Source organism: Podarcis raffonei, chromosome 10 (genome assembly GCF_027172205.1).
Source record: "Podarcis raffonei isolate rPodRaf1 chromosome 10, rPodRaf1.pri, whole genome shotgun sequence".
NCBI classification, from domain to species: domain Eukaryota; kingdom Metazoa; phylum Chordata; class Lepidosauria; order Squamata; family Lacertidae; genus Podarcis; species Podarcis raffonei.
In genome coordinates, this window is record NC_070611.1 from 5561836 (window position 1) to 5578461 (window position 16626).

A 16626-nucleotide genomic window follows, 5' to 3' on the forward strand; every position below is an offset into this window, starting at 1 on the left:
TCCCGTCGCTTCCCTTCCCTCCCTTCCCTGCTGCTTTTGCCAGGCAAGCCAGCCTCCCTCTCTCTCGGCCTTCACTACCGGGTCAGAGGCTCCGTCTGAGGAGAGCGAGTGCGCGAGCCAGGCAGGCAGGCAGACGCCCCCCCCCCCCGCACACTTCCACGCCGCCGCCGCCGCCTCCTACTACTCCGGCAGCAGCAGCAGCATCCACACGCAGCCCGCCCGCCCTCTCTCCCCCCTCAGGCTCGCCATCCAGTTACTGTAAAACTAGTCCGTACTCTCCCTCTCTCTCGCACACGCAGCATCCTGGCTGCCGCAGCTGCCATGGCCAGCAGCTCCCCGCGCACTCGCAGCTAGTGCGGCAGAGGGGGGAAGCCGCCGCCGCCGCCTCAGCCCCGTCCCTCGCCCCGCTCCATCCTCCCTGCTCTCCGCCGGCCCAGACGGCAGGCGGGAGTAGCGGCAGCGGCAGGCGAGAGCAGCCCCCTCGCCCGCCCCTCTCGGCAGCCTTCCTCCTCCTCCTCCTCCTCGCCAGCCCCACACGAGCTAAAGGAAACTCCAAGGACGCCCCGAGGCAAAGGAGAGCGAGCGAGCGAGCGGGGAAGGAGAGAGGCGGGAGGCGGGCAGCAGGCAGGCGGGCGAGGGAGAAGCGCCCATCCCTTTCCCCCTCACGGCAATGTCCAAGGGCTTGAAGAAGAAAAGCCACTGGACGAGCCGAGTCCATGAGTGTGTCATCGTGAGGAGCCAGGAGGGCCAGCTGGGCTTCGAGCTGAAGGGGGGCGCCGAGAACGGGCAGTTCCCGTACCTGGGGGAGGTCAAGCCCGGCAAGGTGGTCTACGAGAGCGGAGGCAGCAAGTTGGTGCCCGAGGAGCTGCTGCTGGAGGTGAACGAGACCCCCGTGGCCGGGCTCACCATCCGGGATGTGCTGGCCGTGATCAAGCACTGCAAGGACCCCATCCGGCTCAAGTGCGTCAAGCAAGGTAAGCGCGGGGCGGGCGGGGGGGGCAGGGGGGAGGGGGTTGGCGGGCGAAGGGCCCCCAAGAAGAAGAAGACGAAGAAGACCAAGGGGGGGGGGGCGAGCCGCGGCAACTTCTCCGCTTCGGGGCAGTTTGGCCGCCGCCGCCGTCCCCGCGGCGCCCCGACCCCCTTCCTGCGGCTGGGGAAGGGGAGGCAGCCGTGGCGGCGGCGGCGGCGCACAGCCTTCCTGGATCGCGCTGCGTGTCTCGTGTGCCGCACGGCAGAATTAAATGTGCGTCAGCGGCGGGAGAGCCGCGGGGAGCGGAGAAAGTTCGGCCGGGCCCAGCTGGGAGTGAAGAGGGAGCAGGCCGGCGGGGAAAGGGCCGGGGAGCCAGGGATGCGCAGGACGTCAATGTGCAGAGCTGGGTCCTGGGATATCAAAAAGCGCGACTGCTTCTGAGCAAGTGCAGAGCGCCACCTTTTCCTCTCTCAGCTTTTTGCTCAGGACAGATGCAGGGCTATCCACACTTACTTGGGAGTAAGCTCTTTTTCTGTACTCGGTGCGTGGGACTTGCTTCTGAGGAAACATGCCTGTGAAAGGGCTGTAAGGCTGCCAGCCGCTGCCCCGTTACCTGAAAGTGGATCCCGCTGAAGGCTGGGATCTGGCTCTACGAGGAAGGGCAGCCTGGATCCAAGGCAGACTTCAGCCTTGGCACCGACACTCCCCTCCCCGCCACACACCCATTTTCAGCCCGGGACGCGAGTAGAAGGAAGGTATTCCAGGGAATCTTCTCCTGGCAAGGGGAGCGGTGGCACCAACGCCTGCCATGGAAGAAAGAGGGAGGAAGGAAGGAAGGAAGGAGGGGGAGAAGTGTGGCTAAACATTATGACAGCTCGGCAATAACGAGGCTTCCCTGGAAAGCGTCCCCGGTGACTAACCCTCCCGGGGAGTCGTAGTAGCCGCGCCGGGGACCAGCCTGCGCTAAGGCGCCGCAACGTGCCAAGGCGAGCGTGCCAATCGCTTGGGAGGACGATTGTTATTATTCCGAGTGTGGAGTTTCAGCCAATGGGAGGGCGGGGCGAAAGCCGGGGCGGGACTTAGCTCATCAGCTGGGTTTCCCCCAAGATCTGCACAAGGCGCGGGGCGTGTTCCCCTGAAGGCGCTGGCTTGGCTGCTGCGTGCCAAGTCCTTGACCACTACAAGCTTCTCACCTCTACGAAAATCAGCCGAGGGGTTTCTTGGGTCGAAAACAAGTCCTCTGACATGCTGAAATAGTGTTCCTGTTTTTTTGTTTTTGTTTTTTTGTTTAAAGACAGCAGAAAGCCATGTTTAAACCTAGGGGAAATTGGGGTAACGAGAACAGGCTTGAAGGTGCTTCGCTTTTATTTTTAGTGTTGTCATTGATTGGTAGCTTCAAAGAAGGTGGAGGTTGCAATGCAAGATTGCAACAGAAGGTTTGCAGGGAATGGCTTTGCTGCTGGTGGAGGAGCATTTAAGCAGCCCAACATATGAAAGCTTTATTGGAAAGCTAGTAAAATCCATTGGTTTAGTGCCAATGCTGCAATTATGGGGCAGGGATAGGACATCTGTGGCCTTGCTTGCATTCCCATCATCTCTGACTGTGGCAGTGCTCATCACGACTCATGGGGTTTGGAGTCCAGCAACAAGCGAAGGGCCATAGGTTGCCATCCCTTTTCTAGAGTTGTACTGCTATGCTTCGCATTTGAAGGTAGGGTGGTTTGTCAAGGAAGCTAAATCCATGTTAAGAAATACTTAGCGTTGACACAGAAAAGGGTAGGTAAGGTGTGGAGTCTTCCCTCTCCATTCCAAAACAAACAAATATCAAATATGTAGCGGAAAGCTGCCCTCAAATCTTGGAGTCCTAAATTAATTAAAAACAGATATCAACAATAGAAGTTATTTACAGTGCATTGAAATAAATATGATAACCCATGAATTAGGTAAACAACTGCTGAATGAGGAAGACCGGCCACTTCCAGACTCCCACTATTTTGTAAGTGGCACTAAATAACATTAAGGGAGATTCAGATTGCGCTGGTAGAATGGATTTGGTGTTCTTGTGCAACAAGCCTGCTCTCCTCCCTCCCGTCCCAACTTCTTGCACTAAGGAAAGTGACGCAGAAATGCACTGGAAAGTGTGAGATAACAGTTGTTTGGTATGATGGTGAATGCCTTCCCTGCAAACAAATAAGAATGAATGTTAAATAAAACAGGTCCCCTGGAAGCAACAGTTACATTATACATGTAAACTGGTTTATGCAATATTTAATTGTTACGGCTTTATCTTTGGAACCCTCGTAATTGTAGCTTAGCGATGTTGTTATGAATTCTCTTAAGAGATCCCCAGGACTTGTTAAAGAATAATTCCTAGGGTCCACAGAGAAAACTCTTGTGGGTTAAACTGCTTTGAATTTGCAGTGTGGTCATGTTCTCAGAAATACACTGGTAGGACAAGTAATGCTAATCTGTCAAAAGCAATATTCCACTACTACCAATCTGGAATGATAAACAGAATATTAATGGCAAAGTGTAACAGATGGCTTTCCTTCTCCAGCTTAATGTCCAGTGGCAAAGTTTAGGTATTCTCTTTGGCTAATTACTTTCAATGATTTTTTTGTTTTTGCATGCCTCAGATGATGGATCTGATCCAAAGTTTGATTCAGGCACTTGCAATTTTACTGCTTTGTCTCATCTACTAAAGTCATACTGCTAAAACGACCATGTTTTGATTTTTGTGCAGCAAACTGTCACTTGGGTACTTTGTACAGTCCAGAAGGTATGAAGGCATGGAAAACTGTGCATTCAGTGCTGAGGGCTCAACTCTATGGAACTGAGATTAGACAGGCACCCTCCTTGCTGAAGTTCACATGCATGACTTTCCTGTTCCAGCAGGCATTTTTAGATAGTGTTTGGTTTTATTATAGATATAATAATTTTCCATGGATAGATTTTTATGAACACTACTTAGAAATACAAATAATTAAGCAGTATATAAATGTTGCAGGGAAAAAAAATAATTTATATGGAAAGAAAGGGAAACAAAGTTGAAAAAGTTTTATTATGTTAAACAAAGTTGATAAGAACTTGAGATCCCATTACTGCTGTCCTGCACTTTGATTGTTACTGACCTCAGTGGGATTTACATGTATGTGACTACATAGCTGAACGCATCTTTTTAGATATCTCCTACCGATTGAAAAGGCAGATAATATTATTGACAAATAGGCTAAAACTGATTTTAGCTGCCATTCCTTTTTACCTACATGCAAAATTATAGAATTATTTTTTTAAGATAACTTGCAGTTTTGTCCATAGTTGGAAATGCAATATGATTATTTCAGAATCTTATGCCTGTATATGCCTCAATTTATTCCTTACAGTAACTGGTGCTGTTCTTCAATGTCCTTCAGCTGGCAGCTCCTCCAAAGGGAGTAAGATACATGACTCAGCTTCCTTACAGGGGGGAAAAACAAGCCTAGTTGATATACACATTATCCTGGTTCACCCCATCGCTCATCGTTAAATTTTATCTGTTTTGGAATTGAAGTCCTTCTTAGGGTAGCAATGCATTCCTAGCTGTAATATTTAAAACATATGTAGGCCATTGACATTTTATGGGGTTTATTTACACCATGTGCAAATCACATAAAATTGAGAATTTGGGCACCAGTTTCTATGCAAACTACATTCATAAGACAGTTTCAGTGCAAATGCTCTTAGATTAGGGAACAGCTGGCAACTCCTCTGCAGGGAATTGAATGACTTAGTTTAGCCTTCTTATAGAAGGAAGCCTTGTCCAGTTTATATATGGCCAAATGGATCTTTAAAAATGCAATCCAATTTAGTTTCTACCCTCCTCCTTATTTGAAGTACAGAGGCCCTATATTAAAAGTTTGCTCCCAGTGAATTGTTTTCTCCAGTGTACAGAACAAAGAGTCATAGCCAGTGAATGATGTCTGTTTTTGTAACTTTGTTCTTGTTCTGTTCTAAGACATGTCAGATCAAGGTTAATTAAGCCATTATCATAATTTTTGCATACATTTATCAGTGAACCCCTCTATAAAATGTTTCACTGCAGACAGTTAATTAAAACATCATGACCTTGACTGGGGCCATGTGGCCGTTTTGGCATTTCTCTCTTGGAATTAAGTGCTGTCAGAGTAAAATCACAGTGTGAGATGTGTAGGTAGGGCATTGACCCTCCTACTATGGTGGTTAAAAGTGTTGGAGCACATATTTTTCTTGAACATTATTACAAATCAGTTGTCAGGTTCCCTACAGAAACAAAATTACAGAATGTTTAATTTTGTTTTACAGTAACTTGTTGAACTCTTTTAGCACAGACAATTAAAATGATACATTTTTAATATTTTTGCGGATCTGCTTCACTACTTTCAGTTGCCTAAACGGTAAAAAAATGTTTCTCTGATGTTTTAGCGGCTTACAAAATTGACCTTTGGCCTCTAGCATATTTAGATTAGAAGAGCCAGCCTGTCAGATCTCTTCCCTTACAACACTCCAGGACTGAGCCTCCTTACTTGGAAGTAAGCCATATAGATTTCCGCAGTGCTTATTTCCAAGAATTTCATCCTAAGTAAGCAAGCAGGTGTTCTTAATGGGTAGTGTGTTAACTAGGCTGGATTGCTTGAATTACCGTATGTGAAGTTGTTTACTCAGCAGGCACCTTGGTTTTGAAGGCAAGAGGTTAGCCTTGGCCTTTTGGGAGCTATAGATTGAAACTACTGACTAAATGAGTGATCTTAAGTAGCTGTTTGAGTGCAGTTATGAGCTATGCAAAGTCAGTTATTGCATCTTCTCATGCTTGCTTTGGAGTTTGTAATTGTTCTTGGATATTTAGCAAGTTTATAGCCTGCATTTAGAGCCTGGTGTGCTCTTGTCTATAGGGTCACGAAGAGTCGGACATGACTAAACAACAACAAGCCTGCATTGCAGAAGGCTGCCTTTGCCAGATAATTCTGAGAGTTAATATGTGTTGCTGTACCTACACATTGCATAGTATGTATTGGCACAGCTATAGCCTTACCCTTTGCAAGGCGAGTAGATTCCACCAGGTTGCCTGTTGATTTTAGTCTTGTTTTAACAGACTATGGTTACAAATCAGGTGTGTCTGCACTGTCATAGATGGCTCCATGACAGCCTAAATTTGAGTTGCCATACACCTGGGAATTCCTGGACATGGCCTCTTTTGGGGGTCCTACATGCCCATCTAAGGGGAATTCTACATTTTAAAGCAAATGTCCTGGATTTTGTTGTTGTTTTTTAAATTGTGTGTGGGCGGCTCTGGTTCAGGTTGTGGTTTGGTGGCGGCGGCAGAGCTATCAGGCGATTGTGCTAAAAAAACCTCAACAACTCTTTATATCCAGATTTTTACCTCTTGAAATATGGCAACCCTGAAGTGCATTTTGGGAAGTGTACTCAGAAGCAGTATGACTTGAAAAACCACAGTTATATCTAGAAATATGCTTAACAGGGCGCCCTTGCATCTCTGTTTATGATGATGATTCTACTGTAGCTCACACTTCTACCGTCAGTTTCTCACTTCTGCTCCATTTGAACCTTTTACAAGCTAGCTGTGTGTCAGAGTCTTCTTTTTAGATGTGTTAGCTGTGTTTGTGGATTTTATATAGTTGAAATAGGTAGCAGCATAGCAAGTACTACGCTACTTTAGAGATTTGGAGCAAGTGTGTATTATTTTTTGCATTTGTCAGTGACTCATTTTACCTGATTTAGGTAAACGAAATAATAAAGCAATAAAAATAGGTTAACTTATTTGATACATTGATGGTGGGACCAGCGACGCGGACTTATAAAAAATATTGGGGGGGCCCGGGAAAGCTCATGAATAATAAATAAGCTCATGAATATGCAAATAAAGTGGCGCCGCCTCCTCGTGAGCGAATAGGGGAGAGCGTGCTGCGCCTATTAATCAGCTCCAAAGGAAATTGGGTGGAGCTTTTGCTCGGGAGGGAGGGCAGGAGGCATGCAGCCCGCCCCCCCTGTGCATTTTGGGCTGGGGGAGGGGCGGCGATGGCGCTCTGCTGGAGGGGCGCCGGAGATTATTGGGGGGGCAGAGCCCCCCCAAACGAATTTTTGAGGGGGCTCGGGCCCCCTCAAGCCCCATGGAGTCGGCGCCTATGGGTGGGACCAGAATGTTCCTTGTTCCAGGGGAGGTTATGTACATAGTGCTAGTTTGTGTAACAATTCAATCTGTTGGCAAATATTGAGTTCTTGGCCTTAAAAAAAGGACTTAAATATCAAATATTATATCAGACTAATATAGATAAATAGATAGATAGATAGCATTGAATAAAAAGTCTGTGCCTTCACTGAAGCAGCCCAACATAATATGTTGAATATTGTGGTCAGTACTGCCACAATGAAGGGACGCGGGTGGCGCTGTGGGTAAAAGCCTCAGCGCCTAGGACTTGCCGATTGAAAGGTCGGCGGTTTGAATCCCCGCAGCGTGGTGCGCTCCCATTGCTCGGTCCTAGCGCCTGCCAACCTAGCAGTTCGAAAGCACCCCCGGGTGCAAGTAGATAAATAGGGACCGCTTACTGGCGGGAAGGTAAACGGCGTTTCCGTGTGCTGCGCTGGCTCGCCAGATGCAGCTTTGTCACGCTGGCCACGTGACCCGGAAGTGTCTCCGGACAGCGCTGGCCCCTGGCCTCTTGAGTGAGATGAGCGCACAACCCTAGATTCGGACACGACTGGCCCGCACGGGCAGGGGTACCTTTACCTTTTTACTGCCACAATATTGTGGTCATCACTGCCACAATGCAGTGGTGGACCTAAAAAAGATGTTTCTGTCTTAAATGACATAGGTACAGGAACATAGGAAGCCACCTTATAGGGAGTCTGACTATTGACCTAGTAGCTTGGTATTTTCTGCAGTTCAGACAGGACTCTTGCTGAGTCTCAGCCCTACTTGACCGTAGGAATTGAACCTGGGACCTTAAACACAAAGTAATTGCTCAGCCACTGAGTTATAACAATTCTCCAAGAATTTACTTTCTTACTGTAATTGTATATTTCATATGCAAATAGTTTCCTTCTATGACATATAGTCGTCGTCCCCCAGTGAAGTATATGCCTTGTCTTTTGATTTATAGATTTTATATGCCCCACTCCAGAGTTTTGACATTCCCATGAAAGCCCAATTTCCTAAAAATTGCAGTGGCTTTGGCTGTTGATTGAAATTTACCTATTCCTGTTGCATATGTACCACTGCTTTGATATTGCCCTGAATGGGAAGCCCATGTTCAGTAGGAACTCTATTTGACATCAGAGTTTTTCTGATGCTGTGATTGAGCTGATCTTTTTCTTCTCAGAGATTGATGTTGTAAAACATCAGAAACCAGCATTCATATCTAGATAATTCATTTTTCCTTGACACATAGCATTCATTGACTTGAGGATTTAGTATTATTGTTCACCAGGAGCTAAATCAGGGGTCAGCAAATTTTTTCAGCAGGGGGCCGGTCTGCTGTCCCTCAGACCTTGTTGGGGGCGGACTATATTTTGGAAAAAAATACTAACAAATTCCTGTGCCCCACAAATAACCCAGAGATGCATTTTAAATAAAAGGACACATTCTACTTATGTAAAAACATGCTGATTCCTGGACTGTCCGCGGGCCGGATTTAGAAGGCGATTGGGCTAGATCCGGCCCCTGGGCCTTAGTTTGCCTACCCATGAGCTAAATGAATTTGGATTTTAAATCTGTGGCTTCTTGTTATGAGTAATTTTACTTGAGGTTATTGTAGGTTTAGGTAGTCTCCTGATGTAACTTTTAAGTGTCAATTTCTTAGCCACCCCTTCTAAAAGTCTCACGATCACCAACCATTTTGAAGAACAAACAATGGATATAAAACAATCTAAATCTTATTTTAAACAAAACATATGTTAGAATCCCAGCACTTTAGTGACTTTGGCCTGGCTTCCAAAGCCAAACCATACAGAGAAGACTATTAAAAAAACCCTCAGATTATCTATTGTTAAATCTCTAGGAAAGGGAGTTATCCACATCTGTTCTGCATACCTCTTCACACAGACAGGTACAGATATGTCACCAAGTGCAGAATCTATGCCAAGTACATAACCTACATTTATGCAGTTATAACCTAATATTTTAGCATGTGTAGATCAGCCTTCCATCATGCATGGCGTTAATCCATTATGCAGATGAATCTTTAAACTAGTATAACTAGCTAACTATGCTTTTGGAGAACAATGAATCATCACAGTAATTTAGGGGGGGCTCACTATTGTAAAAACAAAATTTGCAGAGGGACACAGAAGGAAGTATACAGAGAGGTAAGCGGGTGTCAGAGCTGCTCTATAGGCTGCTTTAGGAGAAAAAGCAAGAGGTATGTGAGAGAGTCTGCTCCAAGGAACACATCAAAGCACAGATCCAAAAAGACAATATTTGATTAGGAAAGTCCCAGTCCATACAAGAAGCATTTAAAAAGTCATCCATGCCCAGTGGCTGACAATATACCTAATCAACAGCAATAACAATTTAAAAATAAGAACAATTGCAAATGACAATAAGTCCTTCATTAAAAACACCAATCAATACAATATTGCAGGGATGTCCAGTTCCCAAGAGACTGTGATCTATTCCCGCTCTAAAAACACTGGCAGTGATCTACCATTGGGGAGGAATAATCAAGGCTGTTGAGCTTCTTCTGGGGAGGCTTCAGAAAAGTTGTTGAGCTTTTCCATTACTTACTTACTTACTTACTTATTTTTGGATCAATCTACCAGGATCACGAGATCCACCAGGAACGCCCTGCAATGATAAATTGGACATCCCTGCAATATTGTATGAAACAGTAAAAATAAACTAATTAATTAGAAACAGAATTAGAAAGAGTGGTAGGCCAAATAAGGGCTCACTACAATTAACTTACACAGACTGGATGTCAGCCACAATTCTCATTTCTTCCCCCCCCCCCCCACATGTCTTGCCAGCTTCTCATATCTCAGTTCATTTTCCATTTCTCACCAGGGAGGTAACAACTTCCACTTCTCGTTTAAACTCTCACAACCATTTATTGCATGGATATTGGTCAATCTCTTTACATCAAACATCCCTTCTTCCAGGATTGTCATCTAGACAGCAGGGTTTTTTGAGACTCTGCGGTGGTGCTGGTAGGACAAGGCTGGTGGAAACGCTCATCCCGTTGATGCTGGTCTCTCTAACATGCCTTTGCTTTACTGCCAAGAAGATGTTTCAAACTGCTGTGCTGATAGCATAGTATGTAGGGCAGTGGCAAATAGAGCTAAAAGTCTGTGTTTCTAGCCTGGTGGGGAAATTGACAGACTAACAGCTTGAGCATCTTCATAGTACAGAGATTTTCAGTTGCTTAGGGCCACACCAGACAGGACAGCTCTCTCTCTTTGTAACATGCCATGCATATAATGCATGATGTGACATCATTACCATTTGCACCTCCTTGCACCAAGTTTACAAAATTGAGATGGAGTAAGTGGGTGAGAGTGGGACGCAGGTGGCGCTGTGAGTAAAACCTCAGCACCTAGGACTTGCTGATCGCATGGTCGGCGGTTCGAATCCCCGCGGCGGGGTGCGCTCCCATCGTTTGGTCCCAGCGCCTGCCAACCTAGCAGTTCGAAAGCACCCCCGGGTGCAAGTAGATAAATAGGGACCGCTTACTAGCGGGAAGGTAAACGGCGTTCCGTGTGCTGCGCTGGCTCGCCAGATGCAGCTTGTCACGCTGGCCACGTGACCCGGAAGTGTCTGCGGACAGCACTGGCTCCCAGCCTATAGAGTGAGATGAGCGCACAACCCTAGAGTCTGTCAAGACTGGCCCGTACGGGCAGGGGTACCTTTACTTAAGTGGGTGAGACATCACATTGTGTGTTGCTTTTCTAAAATGTTAATGAAGAGAGGGTAAAGAGACACAGTGTTCCCTTTCTTCAGGACTGTCTTAAAGCCAGATGCTCTTATGAGCATGTGCAATTTTTATGTTTATGTGTTTTTGGTGCCTGCTAAAAGCATTTCTTTTCACCAGGCTTTCCCAGATTAATTTTTGTTCATTATGAACACTGCTGGTTACCTGAAATGTGTGAAATCATTATACTGTGATTTATATTGATTTTGTGTTACGTGTTTTTTCTTTTTTTGCACACCACATTTTAAATGTTAAGCAGTTTATAAAGCTTTGCAAGCATGTGAATTAATAATACTTTAGTTGCAAGTGGGAAGTTGTAAGCCAGTATCCGTTGAATTATCTTGTAGCTCCAGCCTACTTTGTAGTGCCTAGCATTCTTGCCAAGAGTGCAATAAAGGCAATGACTGATTTGCACGGGGGTTACGTTTCTGACCCCCATATGCATTGGCTCAGCATGCATAAAGCCTCTCTGCCCTGCTCCATCCCATTATACCCCCGCCTTGCACCCTTTCCCAGCCACTTCTGGGTCACCGCAATGTGCACAATCGTGGTTGCACATCAATTGGATGCATGAAAAACGGTTGTTGCCTCTACTAGGGTGACCTTGGTCTGACCCAGAGAGGTAGTTCTTAGGCAAGAGTGTATACTGAGGGTCACTCTAAAGAAAGATCAATTAATGCCATAATTAAGGTTAATTACTAAGGAATCTTGAACATTCACTCATTTTTCATAAACTAGTTAAAACACATTAGGAGGTGAATAATTTCTAGTAAAATGGCAATAATGTAGATAATGCAGCACTGCAGTTGGTCCATCCATGGTTTAGACTTCATTTTCTGATATTTGCTCTTTTTAAGCAAATAAACATATAGGCATTTGGTGATAATTTTGGTATAAAAATAATGGAATTGAATGAGCTATCACATATATGAAAACTTTTTTCAAATAAAATATTGTGGTTATACAAACAATGCACACACAATAATAGGTCTTCTTTAAATTTATTGACTGCATGCACGCATCGCTGTGAACCCGGAAGTGGCAGGAAAAGGGGATGCGGTGGGCTTATACATACTATGCTGTCACACATGATGAGCCAGAACTAGGGCTGGGAGATATATTGTCCAAAACCAGTTTGAAGTTCACATCGTGATAATTGTTTCATAATATTTGAGCTGGCAATATATTGTGAATCACAATGTGTGTAAGGGCTAGGTGATATGTGGTTTATAACATTGCAATAACTCACCAGCTAAACACTGCAATCTACCACAATGTCTGAAATAAGGATGGAACTATACAGAAGTGAACAGGACAATGTCCTGACAACTGCTACCACTTAGGGGTCTAAAAAGGATAAATGACAATATTATCAATCATCACACCCTCAGTTTCATCAGCAAACAAAAAAAGTGGCGGCAGTAATAGCAGAAGCCTTAAAAGGCCTTGTGGTGGCAGTGGGAGTTGGCAGCAGTAGCGGTGGCAGCCTGCAAGGCCTCACAGTGGCGGCACAAACAGTGGTGGCATGTGAAGCCTCGCGGAGAGAGTGATGGCGGTGGCAGACTGTGAGGCTTTGTGGCGGCAATGGAACAGTAGTAGCCTGCAAGGCCTCACGGCAGTGACAGGAAGTGGCAGCAGAAGCTGTGGTGGCCTGTGAGTCCTCGTGGCCAAGGCCTGTGGCCACCACTGCAAGGCCTCACAGACTGCCGCTGCTTCTGCCGCCGCCACCCACTGCCACTGCAAGGCTTCGCAGGCTGCTCATTATTGTGCCACTGCTGCCAGGCTGCCACTGCTTCTGCCCCCCTGCCTTTGTTGATTCTGTCACCACTAGGCTATTGCCGTGTCTGCTTCCTAGCAGATCTGCTGGCAGTCTGGCAGTCCAAGGTTATTTGTATTCACTATGACTCATAACCGTACTTTGGATTGTCCTGAATATCACCATTTGGTAGCCAAGCCCAAAATCAAAAGTCTCATTGGGGTGCATTTTGGCTTGCCTGCTGATGAAAGTAACCATGAGGTGATTCATAATATCATCCTTTATCAGTTTTCGATCCTTAAGTAGTAGCAGTTGCCAGGGCATTGTCCTGTTCGCCTCTGCATAGTTCCTTCCTTATTTCAGATATTGTGATAAATTGATATATTGTGATGTTTAGCTAGTGATATATTGCGATATTGAAAACCAGTTATCACCCAGCCCTACCCAGAACATAACCCCCGTGCAAATCCGGAGTTGCCTGTACAGCTTTTGTTTTATTCTGAGGATACTTCTCTTTATTCTGGCCTTTGACACTTGAGTATATTCCATGATCCACTCTAGTCGTGATTCTAATTTGTTCTAAATTGTTTTTAACGTTATAGTTTACATTGTTGTCAACCCGTCTGGGAACTTGTGGTGAAAGACAGGTAATAAATTTGATAATGGTTGTAATAATAATAATAATGTACGCAGCAAATGTATGTGGCTGTTGTGTGGAGATGTTAGTAACTCCTACTGAGTCTTTTTTTACAAAAAAAGTTTTTTTAGGCATATTTACAAACCAACCAACCAACCAACCAACCAACCAATAAGGTACACACACTTAACCACAAAATAAACCAACAAATTAAGAAGAAAAAGTAAGGAGAAAAGGAGCATAGAATACCACACCCGTGTGACTTCCCTCCACCAGCTCTCGTCATCTTTGAATCATATAAATTCTTTTTTACATTGCATATCATTTACAACTGTAATTACTTATTTTATGGTATTATTATAACATTAGGTCATCCTTACAGACTTACTCTAAACATATCAGCATGTTATCTTTAGAACATGTTCGTTCATGTAATCTTCAAACCATAGCCATTGTGCCCTTAATTCCTGTTGAGTCTTTTAGACAAAACAAGTGGTATATAATTGGCAAGACTGTTTTGGAGGAGCAAGCCTGGTTCCAGGACATGGCTCTTCATTTCCTCTTATACAGTGATACAGTTGTGGAGAGTTAAATTCTGCACTTTGGAAGGCCATTGCAGTAGGAATACTGTATTCCTCCAGCTGCCTGAAAGTAGGTGATCTGAACTATTCTGAAAGTAGCATACAGGCATGCATTATTCCTTCTACGTCTGTCTTTCAAATTCTTCCACCCTACAGACTGCTCTAAAGTTTTTTTCAGCAAATATTATCTAAAATATGTGCGGCATCCCATCTCAGTAGTTCTGCATAGTTGCATCAGTGATAAGGATGGGTTGAGCTAACATATTAAGAGATGCTTGACCTGCTTTGCTGTCTGGCAGTTACACTCCCACTGCTAGAACTTTACAAGGTCATGATATGCAATAGTTTAGAGATCTGCTGGAATATTCAGTTCCCCTAAGTTCCTACTTTCAATGCTCAGACTTAAGACCAAGTTGCACATGATGCAGAACTGTGCTTTGATCTTCCAAAGCCATTTTATTTTATTAAAAGTAGATGTTGGGGCCACCAACTTGGATCAGGGTTATGGCACTGATTAAACACTTATTATGAGGGGGATTATAGGGACGCGGGTGGCGCTGTGGGTAAAACCTCAGTGCCTAGGACTTGCCGATCGTATGGTCGGCGGTTCGAATCCCCGCGGCGGGGTGAGCTCCCGTCGTTTGGTCCCAGCTCCTGCCCACCTAGCAGTTCGAAAGCACTCTTAAGTGCAAGTAGGTAAATAGGGACCGCTTTATAGCGGGAAGGTAAACAGCGTTTCTGTGTGCTGCGCTGGTGCTGGCTCGCCAGCTGCAGCTTCATCACGCTGGCCACGTGACCCGGAAGTGTCTTCGGATGGCGCCGGCTCACGGCCTCTAGAGCGAGATGAGCACGCAACCCTAGAGTCGGACACGACTGGCCCGTACGGGCAGGGGTACCTTTACCTTTACCTTATGAGGGGGATTAAACACTTCCCCAGCTAAAACACCCCTATTAACTACTATTTCATTGTCCCTGAGAGGGGGCAATGACAATAAAGATATTATTATTATTATTATTATTATTATTATTATTATTATTAGCATCAAGGTGAGGAAGTAAAGACTGATACACACAGAGTTTGGTAACAAGCATAACCAACAAACTATCCTCAAAAAATGAGATCAACATATCATATCAGCCTGTGCTTCCATACACTTAATTTTCTTAATTTGTCAAAACAAATATAATTGGATATTCTTGGTGCCTGGTCTTAGAAGCATTCTTATTATTTCTGCATCAGAACCACTGGCCTTTCCGAAGCCTGCAGAATGATAAAAAAAGAATGAACAGTGGAACCATGCTAGAGTCAGCAAGATATTTGGTTTGGTTTTCTCCCTTCTTCAGCCCCAGAGACACATAACACGTCTTCACTTCCCTAATGTTGTGATGTGCTGACTTGTATTTTATTGGCCTTACAAACTGTCTTTTAACCTTGTATGTAATTTTATAGGTAGGGCCAGGGCTTTTTTTTAGCTGGAACTCAACTTGTCATTCCTCAACTTTTCTGAGAGCAGGCTTCCCTAAAAAATATTAATCGCCTACTGCTTACTTAAATCCTAGCATTGAGCTCCACCCCCACCCCCCACCCCCCGTGACCTTATATCCATACTTCAACACTTTCATGAAAAGCTTGGTTGGCATAAGGTTTTCATATAAATCTGCCAAGTATTTACTCTGAACATTGTGTGAATGAATCATAAGCTCATTAATTGTGACATATAGCTTAATACAACGTAAAGGCAGTTTGCAGTCCAAGAAAACATCTTACTAAAAGTGTGTTATTGCAGCTCCAAGATAGTCATCTATTTAAGTGTACATTTTAAAAATAATATGTGGTTTGAAAAATGATTTTCACCTAGCTTTTCTGTACCAAATATGTCTGCCCATCACCCCCCCATCCAAATTCTTAAGGCTGTGAGTGCATTAGACCAAATCCATTGGTAAGTTGTGCATGGAATGAACAATGCTGTAGAACAGCAGCTACATCATAGTGTTGCTGTGTGGAGTTCCTCAAGTCATTCCTCCCTACCATGACCTGCAAGAAGCTTCCATAATAAATAAAAGTATTTTATATGTATTATTTATATAACATAAAAATGAGCAGACTCAATACTTATTGCTTTAAAGTGCTGTAACTGTTAGTCACAAGGTTAGCATCTAGGGCAAAATCTCTCATCCAGATGCCGCTCCAAGTACTGTATAGTTGTATCTAGAGCGGAAATACACTGCAACTCTTAGCAGTACACAGCAGAGCTACCTAAGAATTTAGGACTAGGAAGTAAAAAAACACCCTTTTCATTTAAAACTATCAGGGGATTTGGTTAGGCAGAGGGTAATTATCCAGCTAATTATCTGCAGAGCCACTACATTAGCCTCCCTAAATCCTTCTTTAAATTCATCTCTGCTGCAACACTTGTAATGGCTACTCATTTGATATGCTGTGGAATTCTGCAATATTAAGCATACTTATTTCAGTCTTTCCTCCCCCTTTCTGCTCACTACCTATTGTACCTATCTGCTGTGGCTCTTAATGTGTGATAATTCAGTAATGGTAGGTCTAAGTCAGGTAGCAGAAGACAACAACCCATGATGATTAGAAAATCAGAGTCACATAGCAGATTTGAAATCCAGGCCTTTCTGGACATATTTAGGTAAGTCCTTTCTGATGGCCTGCAATGGGTGCTGTGAAAACATAGGAAGATTCCCTATTCTGAATGCACTAATACACCTCAAGCCTATTTACA

At 44.6% G+C, this 16626-nt stretch overlaps 1 protein-coding gene across 25 annotated transcripts in view; it reads left to right on the forward strand.

Moving 5' to 3' along the window:
• The first annotated feature begins 381 nt into the window (after positions 1 to 381).
• MAGI2 (membrane associated guanylate kinase, WW and PDZ domain containing 2) overlaps positions 382 to 16626 on the forward strand; it is a 616514-nt gene continuing 600269 nt past the window's right edge. For all 25 annotated transcript variants that reach the window (XM_053406400.1, XM_053406403.1, XM_053406409.1 and 22 more), the window contains exon 1: positions 382 to 974. In XM_053406400.1, the coding sequence (XP_053262375.1) occupies positions 671 to 974 (304 nt within the window). In that variant the 5' untranslated portion in view covers positions 382 to 670. The remainder of the gene's footprint in view (positions 975 to 16626) is intronic.